Source organism: Sciurus vulgaris (assembly GCF_902686455.1).
Source record: "Sciurus vulgaris genome assembly, chromosome: 4".
Lineage (NCBI taxonomy): Eukaryota > Metazoa > Chordata > Mammalia > Rodentia > Sciuridae > Sciurus > Sciurus vulgaris.
The window spans coordinates 19,241,916-19,260,372 of NC_136464.1; the positions used below are offsets into that span (position 1 = coordinate 19,241,916).

Below are 18,457 nucleotides of genomic sequence, written 5' to 3' on the forward strand. Positions count from 1 at the left end.
CAAGCAAGAAGGGGATTAAGGCTAAGAAGAAGGTTCTCAGGCAGGAGCATATCCCTGAGGGCACCAGCTTCTGGAACCAGTTTGACAGCATTTTAACTCAACTCTGCAGGCAGAGCCAGGCCACCAGACCCCAGATGGGTCAGACTGTGTGCGTGTTCACAAAGGTAGACATTTCCTTCTACGATTCCTTTCAAGGATGGTGGGGTGTGAAGGTTACCATGTTTCCTATCTGGGTCAGGCCTGACTCAGGAATTGAACCAAGTGGGTCTTCAGAGATGGTTGGTGGGGCAAGGCAAAGGAAATTCAGAAGTCAGAGCTGGGAATAAGAATGACTATCCAGAACATCCATCAGTTTATAAAAATGAGTCATGTCACACCCGGCACAGTATTAGTATTAGTAGTAGCAGTAGTAGCAGTAGTATTTTGGTACTGGGGATTGAACGTGTGGGTACCTTACCACTGAGCTATACCCCCCAGTCCTTTTTGAAAATTTTGAGACAGGGTCTCACTAAGTTAGCGAGACTGAAGTTCTTGCTAAGTTGGCATGGCTGCCTCTACTTTGCAATTCCTCTGCCTCAGCCTCTGAGACATTGGAATTAGGAACAGGCCTGAGCCACTGCTCTAGGCTCGGCTACCCCAATTTTTTTTTTTTTTTTTGCATTTTTAAAAAAATTATTTATTTTGATTCGTTGAACACAAATGGGTACAACTGTTGTTTCTCTGGTTGTACACGAAGTAGAGTTGCACCATTTGTGTAATCATACATGTACATAGGGTAATGATGTTTGTCTCATTCTGTTATTTTTTCTTCCCCCCACTGCTTCCCCACCCCTCTCATTAGCTAGATTGTGGAACCAACCTAGATGCACTTCAATTGATGAATGGGTAAAAGAAACTGTGGTATACATACACAATGGAATATTGCTCAGCCATAAAGAAGAATAAAATTATGGCATTTGCAGGTAAGTGGATGCAGTTGGAGAATATCAGGTTAAGTGAGATAAGCCAATCCCAAACAACCAAAGGCCGAATGATCTCTGATAAGTGGATGATGATACATAAGGGGGTGGGAGGGAGGCAAGAGTGGAGGAAGGATGGATTGTATAGAGGTACCCCACTTTTAGAATGGCATCCACTCAGATGCATTTCTACCTAAGTTTTCTCACTTTAACCATTTTCAACTCTGCATCTTGTACTCTCTTACCTTCAGAATCACTGATGTGATCCACTAATTTGAACTTTTGGGAGCAGTGTCCTCTGGTGACCCAAACTTCTCCCTCTTGAAATACTCTCTTGGGTTTCCTTGATGTCATACGTTCCCGGTTTTCCTCCTGATTTTCTGACTGCTTCTTCTTAGATTCCTTTACGATCCCTTAAATGATGGCAGTCTTTGGAGATTCTTTCACAAAACCTCCTTTCATCCCTTTAGGCAGTCTGATCTGTCCCATGCTCTCAATTTGTACCACACTTCTTTCTTAGAACCATTGCAAACCGATCCCACTACTGCATGCACAAATGCATCCTTTGTGTGTGAAGTTTCTTCTATACTTTTCTCAGGAGCCTGGAATCTTCAGAGCAATTTGTACATCATTGGCACCAATGCCATTATAAACCCAAACATACACAGGGGAACTGAAACCAAGTCATTGTGACCACCCAGATGTCCAGCTAGTGGTGTGGGTGTGGGGGATGTATGGGGGCGTGTATGTGAGCCTGTTTTTCTATCCATCTCTCAGATTGTCATTTAAATGGGGAAAAAAAATCTGTGAAGACTTTTGGAAAGACTTGGCTGCAGCTTTTAGAAAATGTGGTTGCCTCTGTACAGTTTAATTGAGTAAAAGAGTCCCTCCTATGTGCCTGACACATAGAGCAGGCATCATCAGAGTTCATAGTGAAAATGGATGGGGAGAAAGGGACTGATACAGACACACCTGTAGTCAGAATCAACTTTAGAGTCCCACACAGTCCAGTCCCAGACCATTGTTGCATCTTAAAGAATCTAAACTAAAAGTACTGTATTCATACATTTTAATACATACAATGATTTTTTTTTTTCACATTTTAACATTGATGAAACCAGGATGCATCGAACAAATGAGTCATGTGTTAGGGTTTGACTGATGGTGTAATTTTTCCCCTTCATTGTTCAAAATATAAAGAAGAGATTTATACTTGATGCTCTTTGATTAGATGAAAAATATTACTTGGATCCCTCAAAGAACATGAAGTGAGATCAGATTTGTCATTCACAACAATGCCCTGTTTCTGTTTAATACCTTAAGGCTGCCCCAAAGTCTCTCTCTATCCCTACCTCTTCTCTCCCCACCAAAATGCACAAAATCCTCCCTGCAGTCCAGAGGGGGTGGGTGGGGAGATCTTTCTTCCTCTCCCTCCTGTTGTCTCTCCCTTGATTCCTGTGTCTCTCTGGAGTCCATTTCTGACACTGTAATGGACACATCCCAGCCCAACTCCTCAGTTTCTTCTCCCACACTGATGGTGGCCTGCTCTACTTAACGGGAAAGAAAGAGAAGGAAACACTTGGCAGGTAGAATGTTCTTTAGCAAGGAAGGTGGTAAGGAGAGAGGCTTTGAACAGTCCCACAGGAATAGTAGTTGTGCCCCGAGCAAGGACAACAGGAAGCTGGAGGTGGATGCACCCTTCTGCAGCAAGGCCCATGCCCAGGGAGTGTTATCTACCAGGGACATCCCAGGAAGGCTCAGAAGATAAAATCTCCAGCTGTGACGGCTGCTCTCCAGGCATCGTGCACACTCACACACACACCCATGGGCACAAACACACAAACACGTGCGTGCGCTTAAACAATAGACCAAGGCCTTTCTCTGCTACCTCATATCACACCAGAAGGGAGCAAGGCAGGGCCAGAATGACTGCTCCTTTTCTAGGGATGAAGATGCCCAGGAAAGGGAGAGGGAGGTGGCAGCATCGTCTCCCAGCAAATCAGAGGAAGAGGCAGGACAGAAACCTGACTCCTATGTTCTGACCAGACTGGCTCAGATGGGAAAAATGGCTGCCTAGAGCTTGGAGGAGGTGGGTAGTCTTGTCCCAGAGCAGAAGGACCTTGTTAGCTAGGCTGGCTTGAGGCCAGAGCACCAGAGAGGCTGAGCCCTGCTCTATCCCTACTCCCCCACAAAAAAAGTCACAAAAGGCAGACAGCATGTGAGAAGAGTGGCCTCATGGGATGAAGACGACCTTATAACTCTGGGGAGGGGTGGGGCTGGAAGGAGGAAGTGGAGGCAGGAAAGTGGCCTCTGGGGAGATCATGCTTACCAGGACATAAAGAAAATAAGGGAAAGCTGGAAGGATGAGTCTGTAGAGGAGGTAAGAGAGGAAGCCCCAGTCTGTCGCCTAGCTGCATCCTGGAGTTTGGGTCCTCAGCCTCCAAGGTCTCCAGGGGCCGGCTGGAATCTCAGGGATCTTGTGATGGGAGAAGGACCTCTGGGAGAACCTGAAGGTCCCTGATGACGGGAGTGGGCTGTAGTCTGGTTGACCAGCTCCCTCCTCTCTGAGATGAACGCGTTCCTGTGCCAGCATCAAGGAAGAAGCCAGTACAAGGCACGCTGAGTGTGCCCTGCCCTTCTGCTGGAGGCTGGGCGGTGGGACTGTTAAGAAGGGACGAGGCTGTGCACAGGAGCTCAGAAGGGAATCCTGCATCAACACAGGTGCAGAAGTCCTGTCTGATCTGCAAATCCAAACCCAGAGCAGACCCGCCAAGGCTGGCTGCACCCTAGGAATGGTCCAAGGCAGCTCAGAGGTCAGAGCCTGTGGGAAAAATGGGGAAAGGTTTTCTTTGGCAAGATTTGCAGAGCCAAGGTAGAGGGGCAGAAGGCCCTGAGTCTAAGAGTCCTATGTCCCTATTGGCTTTCAGATCTGGGCCCCTGCTGAGCTGCAGAGGCTCCTTTTTGGTCTCTGCTTTCTGCTGATTCCTGGCTGTAGTCTGTGTCACTGGGAACAGGTCAGGTTTAATTATTAATCATCTGACCAAATCAATCAATCTAGACCAAGGTCTCTCTCTTCCAGGGCTCTTCCACTTAATGGTCCAATTCCCTCTTCCCTCCCCAGTGCCTTCTAGATTCTAGAAAAGGATGCTGGAGCCTTCCTGCAGCCCCTGGGTCTGTGTGGGCACCAGGCAGGCAGGTTTCCAAGGTGCAGGGTGAACCAAGGCCATCCACCCTGTGTTGACACAACTGTCATAAACCTGCTTTGTTCCCAGCTCTGCCTGAGAAGGTCCTGGAGAACCTGGAGGGCCTGGCTAGGTGGGGATGCCAAGTGAGGACAGACTGGTTTGGGGAAAGGATGATCAAGTGAGGACAGACTGGTTTGGGGAAGGGATGATCGGGAGGCCCAGAGAGATGAGGCCGACAGAGGAAGCCCAGCTCCGTGGCTGCAGAAGAATCTAATTGTTCAAAGGCTGAGTTTGAAGCCCAGTATCAGAGTCAACTCCCAGCCTGGGTTGGGGGACCTGGGGAGGGAGGATAGGCAGGGGCAAGACAGGGGTTGTGGGGTCTGGCACTCCTCCCTGGACTGCTGCAGCTCCTGCAACCAGCCAGCTGGATCAGTTCTCATGGTACCTGGTGACCGGACGGAGACCTGGGACTGAGGCTCCTGTTACTCTGCCAGTCCCAAGGATGGGTGAGGGGCTGTTTCGTTGTTCAACTCACATCCACTGATACTGGCCCTGTGGTGAGCACAGTGGGCAGGACGTGCTCTCTGCCCTCGTGGACTCAGCGAGTGCTGAGCGAGGCAAACAAGGCGACGTGATAAGAGCTATAAAACAGGAGCCTCTGCATGTGTGTCCAGGGGAGGGGTCCAGAGGGTCCCAGGACACGGCCAGGAGCAGGAACACCTGGGGAAGGCCACAGAGCATCAAGGAAGGCTTCGTAAAGAAGGTAGCACTTTACAACACTAAAGTCAGAGTCTCCAAGTAGTGGAAACGCGAAGGACGTTCCAGGCAGTGGGAAACCCACATGCAACCCAAGGAACTGAGAAAGGCCAGTTTGGGGACCAAGGAAACATGAGCATGGCTGAGCCACAGACGAAGGCTGGTAAAGGGATGGCGATGCTGGGGGCGGGGCTGACAGCCAAACTAAGGCATGTGAGGTACACATGAGGCCAAGACGGAGAGACCAGGGCAGCCGGCCCTGACGAAGCTGCTCCACAGAGCCATTTGAGTGCTCCTGATGGCAGACACCAGCTGGGGGTGGGAGGACGGTCACAGGGACCACATTTCCCACACGCTGTGGCTCCTAGTACTGGGGTTATAGAGCTTGGAAATGACCACCTCAGCCCCACTTTTGACGGACAGTGAGTCTCCTCTCCTGTCTTTCTTCAGCTCCAACAACCTCAGGCAAGCACAGAGCACATATCAAAGGTACAGATGAGAAGACTGAGGTGCCCAGAGGTAGACATTGCCCCAGCCTCAGAGCGAGTTCATGGTGATTTGTCTCAGCGACTCAAGGGTCCTGATTCCCTGCAGTGACCTATGCCTAAGCCAGAAAGCTCTCTCCTGCCTAGGCTTGCAGACAGTGAGGGTGAGAGATCTCATGGGAAAACAAGGTTGCCCTCTGCACATCTCCTCCCCGCCACCCTCCAGGGTACCTATCAGGTGTGAGAGGCAGTTCCCAGGCTGGCCTGAGGGAAGCAGCACTTCCCAGATAGGCTAGGTTCCCTCTTGATGGCTGCCGTCCTTTGAGGGGAGGGGGAACCCAAGAGTAATGCTGGGGAGTTTTTTCCCCCAGGACATAGTCAGGCAGAATCCCTTCCCCTCACACCCCCTCCCCCAACCAAGCTCTCTGGTGTGGCAGGACAGGGCAGTCAGATGGTGGGAATGACAGTAGCCTCCCCCTTGTTCTAAGGACATTAGTTCTCAGAAGTTCAGTCACTTAACGGGAGAGACTTGAAAATGAGTTTGAGAACAAAACAAACAAGCCCACAAACTCAAGCCAGTACATACTCTCAGATGGGCTGGGTAGGCATGAGCCTTTAGACACTGAGAGGCGTCACCCTGACATCAGCCATCTCCTCGCACAGATGGACCCCTCCTATTGTCCCCTCCAGAGGCACCTCCATGTGCTTTTCTCCAAAGTTGGGCTGTCAGGTACCTAAGGACCTTTTCAGATCATTAGTGCCTCAGTACCTCTACCCATACCACGTACCATCCCACAGAATTCTTCTAGAATATAGATTCAGGAAGAACAATCTCCCCAGGTAAACGAATGCCACCTCCATTTTAACAAGAGAGTCATGCAAGAGAACATGGTTCCTCTTTTTGCCTTGGCTCCCAGGAAGCTCATTTCCTTGGCCACTACTCTATCAGTCCATACAGATTACATATTTGCTACTTCCAAACTTCTTCCAGTCTTATCTAAAACTTTTCTGTTGGCTTAATCTGATACACCATCTCATTTCCTTGTAAGAGAGATGGCAGGTAAAAAACAATCAAGTTTCACACAGGAAGGTCAAAAGTAAAAACTACTAGCTGGCATTCTGGGGTCTTGGGAAATCCCCTTTTGATCACACTCCTCTACCCCCAAATCCTCAGAGAGCAGACATCGGGGTGCTTTCCTTTCCTCCCCTACCCAAAGCAGGAGGAAGTTGAGCAGACCCCTGAGGGCCCTCCTTCCTCTTTTCCCCAGAGACCCTGCTCCCCAGGCAAAATCTCCAGAGGAAAGAGTGGAAAGAAACGCTGGCCCCTTTGTTCTTTCTTCCTATTTCTCTAGTGGCTGAAGGCCTTTCTCCATCTACTTTCTAGAGAAAGAAGGTATTGGGGAGAACAGTTTCTAGAATTTAATAATTATGATATCTGCCACAGGTTCCTTGAAGTGTAGCTCAATTAGGATGCTCTCAGTCCGCCCAGACCCTAAGGGCTTCAGGGAGATGCAGGAACAGAGGGCCCTGGCCTAGACAGGCAGGTGGGACTAGTGGTTTGAGTCATTGAGTGGTGGACCTGGGTTTTCCTTTTTTTGTTTTATTTTGTGGTACTGGGGATTAAACCCAAGGGTACTCTACCACTGAGCTATATCCCCAGTCTCCCACCTTGTCTTAATATGCTTTATTTTGAAATAGGGTCTCGCGCAGTTGCTGAGGCCAGCCTTGAACTTGTGATCCTCCTGAGCTGCTGAGGTTACAGGCGTGCACTTATGCACTGGGCAGAGGCCTAGGTTTGAATCCAACTCTGCTGCTTACTGCCTGTCTGTCCCTTCGCAAACCACTCTGTCTCCAGGCATGGTGGAGATGCCTCTGGAGTGGACATTAGGAGGCTTCCTCGTTTGTGTGAGGAGGTGGCTGATGTCAAGAGTGATGCCTCTCAGTGTCCAAAGGCTCATTCCTACCCAGCCCATCTGAGCCTCATTTTCCCCAGATATGAAATGGAAGAACAGCAGCACCTGCCTCTCAGCTTGTCGAGAAGTCAAGGGACAATGTCTTTGCAGAGTGCACACTGGGCATGGCACATGGACGGGCTCCGTAATCAGCAGGGCTAATGCTGGTCCTAAGAGTAGCTCATGGAGGGCAGGAGAGAAAATGCAAGTGAATCTCGGCGTCCCCGATGCGGTGACGTGGCCTTGGCTGTGCCACTGTTTCCCATCACTGCAGTCTCCCCAGAAGGACTGCAGGCCCTGGGCAGTTCTCCGTCCGTAGGGGCAGACCTCTCACCAGATCTCCAGGAGTCTTCTTAAGGACCTCCGCGCTATCAGCCATTAATAAAGACATAGGGAGTAAAGACTGGCTGTCCTGAGTGGAGTAACTAAAAACATCCTCCACATGCCACAAACCCAGTCTCATGACCACCCCCTCCTCTGCCAGCTCCCATCTCCATCTGCCACAGGCAGGCTGATCTCCTTTTTCTACCCCTGCACCCACTGTATCAAGCCTTTTTACACTAGAATTCCCTCTACTCTGAATGGTCTCCATTCATATGGTCTCCGGCACCCCCCAACCAGTAAAATAAGTGCCCCTTCTATCCCAGGAGCCTCTGGGGAAATCCCTGCTTGACATCTACGGTAGCGTGGTTCACAGTGTGCTCGGTGAACTCTACCTGCCCTGAATTTCCCCCAGAATCTTGCTAAAATGCACATATCTAGGCCCTTCCCATGACCAGAGTCTTCACAGGAGAGGGTCAGGAATCTGTATTTCTAGCAAGCTTTCCAGGTGATTCTAAAGCATGAGCCCAGATATCCCACCATTACCTAGGAGGAATACTTGCTATTATCATTCAAAAGGTAACAGGTCTCAAGCTAGATAGGGCCAAGATTTGTATTCACATGACCTGACCCAGTGGGGCACTGTAAGCAGCAACCCCAGTGTCCAGGCTGTGACAGAGCAGGGGCAGTCTGGAGCTGACCTCTGGGGGGAGGTGTGGGAACAGGGAGTGGAGGGAGGGGTCTGGCTCAGAACCAGGCTGTGAGTCCTGCCAGCACATCAGAGAGCAGAGGGGAACACCCAGGCATGGGGAACAACTGCTCAGCTCCAGGGGCAGCCATCTGGTAGGGTACAGCGTGGACCGTGCTCTCCAGAATCGGGCCACCTAGAGCGACGTGCTGCAATGAGGCCCCTGGGCATCCTGCATCCCAAACTCAGGGCAGCAGGTCGGCTCTAGGCCCATCCCCTACTTCTGCCAGCTAAGCGGCAGAAGTAAAATAAAAAGTGCAAATTATAGGGTTGGTGATGGGCCATGCCAATGGAACTGTATAAAAATAAATAGAAATAAATATGTATATATATACGTACAAGTACAGAATCTCAGATGATTTTAAACTGAAGGTTCTGATTGAATGCAGGGACACTCTCCTCTCTCCCTCTTGGGGGTTGTCCCCAACTTTCCAATATGAAGGTCAGTCTACTGCGGGGAAGGATGCTTCTTTGGTTGAGAACTGGAGGCTTTAGCTCTGTCAGAGGAGGGCCACCATGGGGTGGGGATGAGGCAGGGGCGGAGGTGGAGCAACAGGCTCAACAGGAACTTTCTTCAGGTCAGCAATCTGCTCTCAGTAATTACAGTAAGCCTCACTCTGCCCTCTGGGTCCATCTGCCCAGCCCCTTCCCACTGACTCTGGGGCACTCAGGGAAAGGCCTAGAGAAGGATCTCGGTCTTCTGAAGGACTGGCCAACTGAGCCCAATAGATTGGCCTTATTTTGCTAAAAGAAATCGTTGAGCTGGGCTGGGTGGCACACTCCTGTAATCCCAGTGGCTCAGGAGGCTGAGGCAGGAGGGTCATGAGTTCAAAGGCAGCCTCAGCAATGGCAAGGTGCTAAGCAACTCGGAGAGACCCTGTCTCTAAATCAAAAGATATGGAACAGGGCTGGGGATGTGGCTCAGTTGTTGAGTGCTCCTGAGATCAATCCCAGTACCAAAAAAAAGCGAGAACTTAAGAACTTCTGAAATGTGGAGGGTTGATGCACACGGCACAGACTGCAAAGGCAGGTAAGATCTGGTGCCTTACAGAGTATCAGATGCTCTCACCATAATTATCTAACCCTGGAGGGGTCATTGACCCTTTTACACCTAAGGAAGCAGCCTTAGGAAGTCACAAGGCTAACAGTGGCAGGATGTGGCCTCTGCTTGGCCCACTATGTCCACTACAGTGCTGACCACCAGATCTTCAGTGTCATGGGTCATGGAACCACCAGAGGTGGCCTGACTATGGTGCAGAACAGCTGGGTTCACTGGAAGCTGGGGTTCCCTGGGGAGTAAAGCTAGGGTTTATAAGAGGACAAGAGATTGTTCGCCTGAGCTCTAAAAGGGACAGAAGCCTCTCACTTCTTCAGGCTCACTCCCCAGAGCCTCGCCCTTGAGAATCTCTGATTCTCTCTGATTTCCTAACCAGAGCTCTACATGGAAGCTGTTTTGTCCTTTCTCTTCAAGTCTTTAAATATTCATGAATCAGATAGAGACCAGATCCCAACTTTTGCACTGAGTGAGCTACCCCCAGCCAAATGCTGAAGGACCCCCACATGACATGCATAACACACGGTCACTCACTTATAAGCTTTCAAATTCGCTTTATTAAAAATCTTTTCCCCCTTTTGTAAAAACGAACACCTTGCGGTCAGTTATACAAATCAGGAAAAACGGTGACAATTTATAAGACACTCAACAAATTTCCAATACTTTACAAGTTCAAACTTTAACTAGTGTTTTTGTTTTTCTTATAAACTCACAAAACAAACTGGTCCAGTTCAAGTATAATCTAACAGATCACTACCTCAGACTGTCCAAGAATGGGAAACCCTGATATTAATGGCTGCTGCTCACACCAAGTTCATCAAATTCTTTGGGAGTATTATCTGAGTGTATTTTATTCCAGGGGTTAACAATGAAAAGAAAATGACCCAGGTCTTCTGTTGTATTAACCCAGGGCACAAATGAATCTGTTGCTCAAGGTAGCACCCTCTCTTGAGCAACCCTTTCAAGGAGACACTTTGAAATGGTTGACAAAAACACTGAAGAAAAGCTTTACAAAAGAGATTGTTATTTTTCTGGTTGCCTTTAATACTGCATCGTGTGTGACACACAGAGGAATAAAAAGTGCAAATTATAGGGTTGGTGATGGGCCATGCCAATGGAACTGTATAAAAATAAATAGAAATAAATATGTATATATGTATATATATACGTACAAGTACAGAATCTCAGATGATTTTAAACTGAAGGTTCTGATTGAATGCAGGGACACTCTCCTCTCTGCCTCTTGGGGGTTGTCCCCAACTTTCCAATATGAAGGTCAGTCTACCAGCAAGGAGCCATTGCATTGTACGGGGACCTGCAATCTGGATTTCTACAGAACACTGCCAGGGGCGGGGGGACCTAATGCGGTCTACTCCCACTTTGCTGGGGGTGAAGCGTCCAGCCTCTCTAATAATGGTGCGCAGCTCCAGCCTCTGATGGAGGAGGTAGGCTTTTCCCAGCAAGATTCAGTGAAGAGGCCAAACTGCTGCTCCCAGAATCCTCTCCAGTGGGAATAAAGACACACAGGGTCAACGGTTTTCTGAGAAATGGAGGAGACAGCTGGTGTTCAGAATGTTGTGGGGTGAGCCAGGGGTTCAGTCTGGGCTGAGCCACAGTCTTCGGGTCTTTTCTACTTGAGATACCGACCTTCCTGAGGCCTCCTGTGGCCTGTGGTGGGCTCTGGTTTCTTGCTTCTTCCAATCTCTCTTCACCACTCCTGTCTAAACTGCTCTGTTTTCCTCTGGTAAGCGCCTTGACTCTTCTCTCTCCACTCAGGGACTGTGTGCCTCAAGGTTTACACGTGATCCGCTTACGTTTCTACATTTGTTTCTTCTGTGCCTCAGTTTCCTCACTTCGTTGAACTAGATCATCTTTTCACCTTTCTTGCATTCATGGAGAAGACAGCATGTGCAGAATAAGGGGGAAAACCCCACATAATCCCTGCCCAGTCTCCCTGCCCATGTGGAGGAATGGAAACAATAGGAAGCTCCCAGAGGAGAGACATCCATCTTCCTTGTCCCCCGCTGAGGGGACTAAGCCATGGAGGCACCTTCAGGGGAGGAACTCAGCTCCTGGAAATAGCACTGCTCCCTTCTTCCTGAGCTCCACTCGTGGCATTAGCAGAGTATTATTTCTTCCAGCAACTTTGTCCTAAATCCTTCCACTGAATATCAGGCTGAGACCCTGCAGCCCATCTGGGGCCTGAAGGCACTGACCCCACTTGGAATAAGGGCTCTTCTGTTCTTATAACATTTTGACATCAAAGTCTGCACATCTGGTCAGCCCAGAGCAGCACTCTACCTTCTGCCTGGCTGGAAAGAACCCACCTACAAATACCTGGCAAACCTCAAAGCCACTCTTCAGTCCTGTGGCCTTCTCTTAGCTCCCTGCCACTGAGGGATCATTTTAAAACCTCCCCACTGTGAGGTCCTTGGACCCCTGAGTGCAGGCACCCAGGGTGAGTCAAGGACAGTCGCCTGGTTTTCGCATCTTTCCAGCCAATGCCGCACGGCAGAGGCCAGCATTCAACCAGAGCCCACACCAGCTGCTGTTCAGCTAGAGGGAAAAGACACTTCTGTCCTCAATTTTAGTTAAAATGAATCTATACCAAAATCACTGTCCCAAATAGAATAAATCCTGACACCTCCTGAAATCAAGAGGTGGGATGTAACTTTGGAATCGATCAGAGCTTCAACAATGCAGGGCTCTTTTCTTCATAAAATCAATCTGCTTTTACTTTAAGGCATTTCAGTCGGGTGGATTGCTAGAATCACCGCGAGGAGAAAGTTATTTAAAATAGGGATTTTTCAAAAATGTGGGATCCAGCTGAAAGAAGCCGTTAATGAAACCACTCTCTGCTTCTGTCAACAGATTCTCTCTAGTGGCCCCGTGAGGACTGGGCTCCCTCCCCGGCTCCAGCACCCAAGGGACACACAGATGCCAGGCTGAGACGCTGCTACAGATTCACAGAAGTAGCTCTCCTGACCCAGGGGTCTCCATTAAACCTCTTCCTTGCATGACTCAGTCTGGCCTGATCTGTTCTATTCTATCAAGAATTTAAACACTGAAAATCCCTGAGAAGTCGGATTTTATGAAAAGAAAATGATTCTTGGCACAGAAGGAAGGAGATGGGGAGGGAGCAAGAGGAAGAGAGAAAAGCAAAGTTGAAAGATTGTGAGAGAGAAACCGGGGTCCAGAGGGAGAGAGCTGAGGGTGACTTGGCTCACGGAGACACTTCAGGGGTTTTTAATGAGCCCCAGGCAACGTGCCCTGCCTGGTTTTCCTTCCTCTTTGCTTCCATCCTGTCCATCCGGGAGGCCCCACCTCTGCAGGACTCCTCTCTCCACTTTCGGAGGCAGAGGCGGTGGCCGCAGCAGCAGCAGCAGCAGCAGCAGCAACATCAGAGCCTCTTCCTTTCAAAGTGAGGCACAATTCCGCTGTCCTCAGGCCTGGGGCTGCCTGCCCCCTCTGACTCCTTCAGGCCCTCCTCGGCCAGCTGGGACAAGTATTTCTGTGGTGAGAGAGGGGGACAAAGGAGGCAGGGAGATGTCAGTGGTGGCCTGCTGGGAGAGGAGAGAAAGGGGTGTGCCCAGGGCCCCTCAGGTCCTAACATCTGTACCCAGTGAGCAGACCACCCTCTACTCTTGCCAGTTACTTGTGGGATACAGGACCCCATTATGTTAGTTTACAAATAATATGAATCTCTTAGGGAAAAAGGAGGAAGTATAGATACAAACAGTAGCAACCACTGCCACTTTCTAACTGCTTGGCTTGTATAAACTCAATCCTCGTGACAATTCTGTCTGCCATCCTGAAAGAGCCCAGTGTCCAGGCAGCATGTCCACATGTAAAAGGCAGAGGGAGGGAAGCCAGAGGATAGGACAAGACCAGCACTAGCCCAGCCTGACACTGGAGACTCCCAACAACCTGTTTCCTGTCAGGGCAGGCTAGTGGGGGAGGGGGAAGGTCCTGGAGGTCCGTGATGGATTGAAATGGGCTCATCTGCTCTGCAGCTGGAGGCCACCTCCACGGCTCACAAGGCACTCACAGCTAATGCTCTGGCCAAACATGAACCACCAGCTGGGGCTGCCCTTGGATGTCTGGAGTCCATGCAGAGACACAGGAATAGGAGAGACCTGAGACCCCAGCTGGGTCCTCTGACTGTGTCAGGGCAGCAAGGACAGGAGAAGGAGGTCTGGATTAGAGGTCAGAAAGGGTTGGTCCAGCACAGATGTTAAATGTTCAGGCTGTGCCATCTGGTGACCTGGGTTCAAATCCAGGCAAGTGACCGAAGATCCCCAACATCTGTAAAGTGCAGGTGACAGTGGGAACCTCACACAGGGCTGCTGTGAAGTCCCTGAGACAACACAAAGCATTTAGCATGGCGCCAGGCACAGAGTGAGCACTCAGGAATATCGGTCTTTCTCATTAGCAATGCTAATGATCTGGGGCAGTCCCTCATCTTCTCTCAGCCTCAGGCTCCTAATCTGTTAAGTGGGAGCAGTGGTGTTTTCCCCACCCCTCCCCTGGGATGAGACTGTGGGTTTTGGAGACGGGTACAGCCTGACAGGGAGAGGGGCTACTGCTGTGTCTGTGGGCCTGGCTGCTGCTGGGGAGCCGAGTTTCTCCTCTGCCTTAGCCCAGGAAGGGGACATGGCCAACGGATGAGAAGGACGCCGCATGTGGGCCGGCTCCCCTCCAGGTCCTGGAGCCAAGCCCATGTCCAATTTCTGTTTGGTGCAGACTCCACCTGCCATTCCCCATCACTTCTGGAGGATTCTCACAGTGTGCAGCGGGGCACAGCAGGGGCTGCTCAGAGAGTATGGAGGCTCCTTCCACCTGCTCTCTGCTCCCACGGTGATCCCGACCCCTGCCTCAAGGCCTCCTGGTGGGTGTTAACTTTACAAGTTGCCTGACTTAGGTGTCGGCCAGCACCTCTGCTTGGGTCTGAATTCTTCACTTTTCACATGCGCAATCTGGAGTGGGATGGGTGGGGCTGTATGGACAGAGGCATTCTGTCAAGGCCCCTGACAGAAACCCTAGCTGGGAGGCCTCTGATGGAGGCTTCCGGCTCTTGACAGGTGCTCCAGGCAAAACTGAACTGTGGCTGCTCCGCATGAGGGGCTTAGCCAGTGTCAGCACCTGATGGCATCTGGGGACCACAGGAGTGGCTCTGGCCAGCTAGGGGAGGGGAGTCTGCCTGGGGTTTGGCACAGAGGCACAGAACACAGTGCAGTCTACTGCCCTGAAAACAAAACAAAGCAAAACAAAACAAAACAAAACAAAACAAACAACCAAAAATAAAGACAGAAAACAAAAAACAGGCCCTGGTAAGTCTGAACTCTCCCGAACTTTCTGAGGGACAGTGAACTGCTTGGTCTCCTTGGGGGCTACCCAATCCCATGAGAATGCTGGATAAAATAAAAGATTCTCACATCAAGGTGTCAAAACTTGCTGGAAAGATTATTTAAAATGCCCAGCCTAGAGGCAATGAATAACCCAGAGGTGGCAGGTGGGATCCAAGAAGGTGTGTTTTTAAAAGATGCCAGCAGGGACAAAGACTATGGTTTGGGAAAACCAGGACCAGATATCTCCATGACCCCTCCAGCTCTGCTATTTTATAGGTTTCGTTGTGCTGTTGAAAGGACAACAATGTCTTCAGGCTGGACAGCTGTCCTCTGTTGGCTCTGTGGATCCCAGTCTGAATCCCCTTCTCTGGCCAAGACAGGTTTTTTCCCCCTACCTCCCAGGAGAGGCTGGCCTTGGTCAGAGCAGCTGCTCTGCTTTCCAGAAGGAAATCAAGAGGCTTAAGTGGCCTGTATTTGGGCACAGCCAATGACAGTGACTTACAAGTGTTGACTCAGGTCATGAAGTTACCTGTCTCAGTTTCCAAGACCAGATAATAGAGTAAAAAGAAGAAAGTGATTAAGAATCAGGCAGTCTGGTCCTAGGCCCCGTCACTTACTATTTGCCTGGCCTTTGACAAATCATAGGCTTTTCTATGATCCTATATCCTTATTATAACATGAGAGTCAAACCACATCTGAGTTTTTAAATTTTTTAAATTTTTTGGTACTGGGTATTGAACCCAAGGGCACTTTACCCCGAGCTACATTCCTAGTTTTTTTTTTTTTTTTTTTTTTTTTTTTTTTTTTTTTTTAATTTTGAGACAGGGTCTTGCTAAGTTGCTGAGGGTCTAAGTGGCTGAGACTGGCCTGGAACTTGCGATTCTCCTGCCTCAGCCTCCTGATTTGCTGGGGTTACAAGCAAGCCCTACCAAGCCCAGCTGAATCTCTCAACATGGAATGCAGATTCTATCATTCGGGGAAATTTCTCTAATTACATATTCCTGTCTTCCTCCTGTTCCTAACTCAACTCAGTATCTGACCTGTACATGTATTAGTACACGTTCTTTCAAAATATTGTCCAGGTGATTCCTGTTCACATCCCTGGTTAAGAACAACCAGGTCAGTAACTCTAACAATTTAACTGAAACAGTAATGCCTGGCTTGAACTAGGGTGCAGACGCTGTGGGGATTTCTCAAGTTGAGCTTGTGGAGCAAACCACTGGCTTGCTGCTTATAGTAAAACTGGGAAGTGCCTTGAGATGCTCACACCTGGCTATCATATGCCTGTCTCTGTTATGTTGCTAAAACCCAGCCTGTACCAGAAGTTAATCACGAAATCCACATTCAAATATCCTCTATCTTAGGTAGGTCTACAGTACAGAATACACTATCACAGTTCATTGATTTTTTTAAAAAATACATTAACATCTCTGAAATCACAATGCATTTTACAGTTGATGGAGTTTACTGTTGAATTCTCAGCATAGCATTTTCTAGTTGGTATCAAAAAATGGTGTCTTGGGCTGAGGATGTAGCTCCATGGTAAAGTGGGTGCTTGCTATGCTCGAGGCCCTGTGTTCAAACACCAGTGCTACACAAATGAACAAAAACAGTATCTTACAAATGATGGCAGATTAAACGGGATGAAATATGGTATACAGTATATTTTTATATGTGATTTTTCATATACTATATCCACATTTATTTTATTTGTTGTTTGTCTCCTATACTAAAATGGAAGCTCCAGGAGGACAGGGATTTGTCTGTTTTTGTGATTATATCCCCAGTGCCTAGAACAGTGTCTGGTACATAATCTACCTGTGGTTATTATTTGCTATCTGGATGAACATTTAACTGGAACACAATCATGATTTTTATTCTAGCAAATAGGGCTACCTGCACAGAGGAAGAGAAACAGAAACATACCACCATACTTCACTGATATTAAGACACCTTAAGGTCAGGCCAGGTGCAGCAGAGCTGGACCCTCCAGGTCTGGTGGGAAGGGGTCAGCCCCAACCCTGGGAAGGAGAACTCAGGCTCTTCTGTCTAGCTGGGGAGGAGATATTTAAAAAGCAAGCCCAAAGGGAGGGATGTAAGTTTTAAAGGTGAGACAGATGTTCTGGAGCCCACAAGAGGCAGCCACCACGTGGCACAGCTGGGGGTGGTCAGGCATTGTCCACATGGTAGAAGGACATAGAAACTCATGGAAGTAGACTTGAACGGTGAGCTTGGGGAATACAAGTCTCTATGCCTCGAGTTCGCCTCGTGGGTTGGGGCTCGGATCAGAGGCAAGCAAGGCGGAAGACTCAGGATGCCTGGCCTCAGCACAGACTGGGGGACCCCATGGAGTGCTGAGCCAGTTAGGCTGGCAGTTACCTGTAAGTTCCTGTAGTGGACAGCGCTGCGACAGTGGCTCACCTTCGCCGCCTCCTCGCTCGTGTAAAACAGCCCACACAGCTTGCAGTAAAATCCAGTCCTGGGAACCACGAACTCCACGCCTGGGGGAGAAGCGGGAGGAACAGGCAGGCGTTAGGAAAGCCAGCGGTGGGAGTCCCTGGGGTCCTGTCAGCCGCCAGAGGAACCAGGAGCCAGGAGCTCCACCCTCGCTTGCTATTGACTTTGGCTGGTTCCCTAGCTTCTCCAAGCCTTACCTCAGTCTCCTCATTTGCAAAACAGTCACAAAGAGGCCAGCCCCTGCTCCCCTCTATTGCTCTGCATCTTGCCGCTGGGAATCTAGGTCCAGACCCCCTACATCAACTTGCTTTCAGGGAAAGATGGAGGAAGGGTGTTTCTGACATTTCATTGCCTTTGGATTTCATTTCTCCACACTGGACCCTTCTCTGAAGCTACTGTGACCAGGATTTTTGGAAAAAAGTTCTCTCGACTTCATTTATTTCAGAATTATGTTCATTAAAGAAAAAAATGCTTAAATAATTAAAAGCAAAGGGAAGAAGGTCACCCCAAGTCATTCCAACTCAGTTTCCTTCCATGTGATTTATCTTCATGTAGGGCCTTTTACTTTCTACTTGTTTTGGGGGCGGGGGTTGGGCAGTTTTAATCATACTCCACGTGCAATCCTGTATCCTCCCGTTTTCACCGACAAGTGTATCTTACACACTTTCCCATTTTCCTCCCATCTTTATATCTGATCCATCACTTAACAGTATTTCCTTTGTGATTTTTTAAAATATAAGTTCCAGAATTCTGGGAGGCCTTTTGATACAAAAGACATCTCCCCCAGCCCCGCCCCCAGTCGCAGTGAAGTGAGTGTCACTGCCGGAGGATTCAGTTTTGGCCCCCTGGTGGCTAGTCCAGCTCTGCGAAGGTGTTTGGCGGGTCTTGGTTCCCCTCTTGAAGACGTGGTCAGTGGTGTGCAGGGAGCCCAGATCCGAGAAGGCCCGGGCCAGCTGCTCAGAGCCCATGCAAATGGGACGAGTGAGCTGAACCGCTCCCAGGGCCCAGGGTCCTCTCCTGAAAGTCAGGGTGAGAAGAACACATGCCCTGTGCACAGGGCACCTGCTGACGTGAAGCTCCATCAGGAAGCAGGGTGTGAGGGCTGTGACCAGCAGGACCCCAGGGAACTAAACCAGAGGGGCCAGGGCTCAGGCACTCGGGTCCCACCTGCAGGTTGGGGGCATGCCTCCCT

General features: G+C 49.5%; 1 protein-coding gene across 2 annotated transcripts in view; it reads right to left on the minus strand.

Moving 5' to 3' along the window:
* Positions 1-9,990: 9,990 nt before the first annotated feature.
* Positions 9,991-18,457, minus strand: part of RBM20 (RNA binding motif protein 20) — a 175,803-nt gene continuing 167,336 nt past the window's right edge. For both annotated transcript variants that reach the window (XM_079138670.1, XM_079138671.1), the window contains exons 13-14: positions 17,188-17,309; positions 9,991-12,971 (exon numbers count right to left, since the gene is read on the minus strand). In XM_079138670.1, coding sequence (XP_078994796.1) covers positions 12,861-12,971; positions 17,188-17,309 — 233 coding nt within the window. In that variant the 3' untranslated portion in view covers positions 9,991-12,860. The remainder of the gene's footprint in view (positions 12,972-17,187; positions 17,310-18,457) is intronic.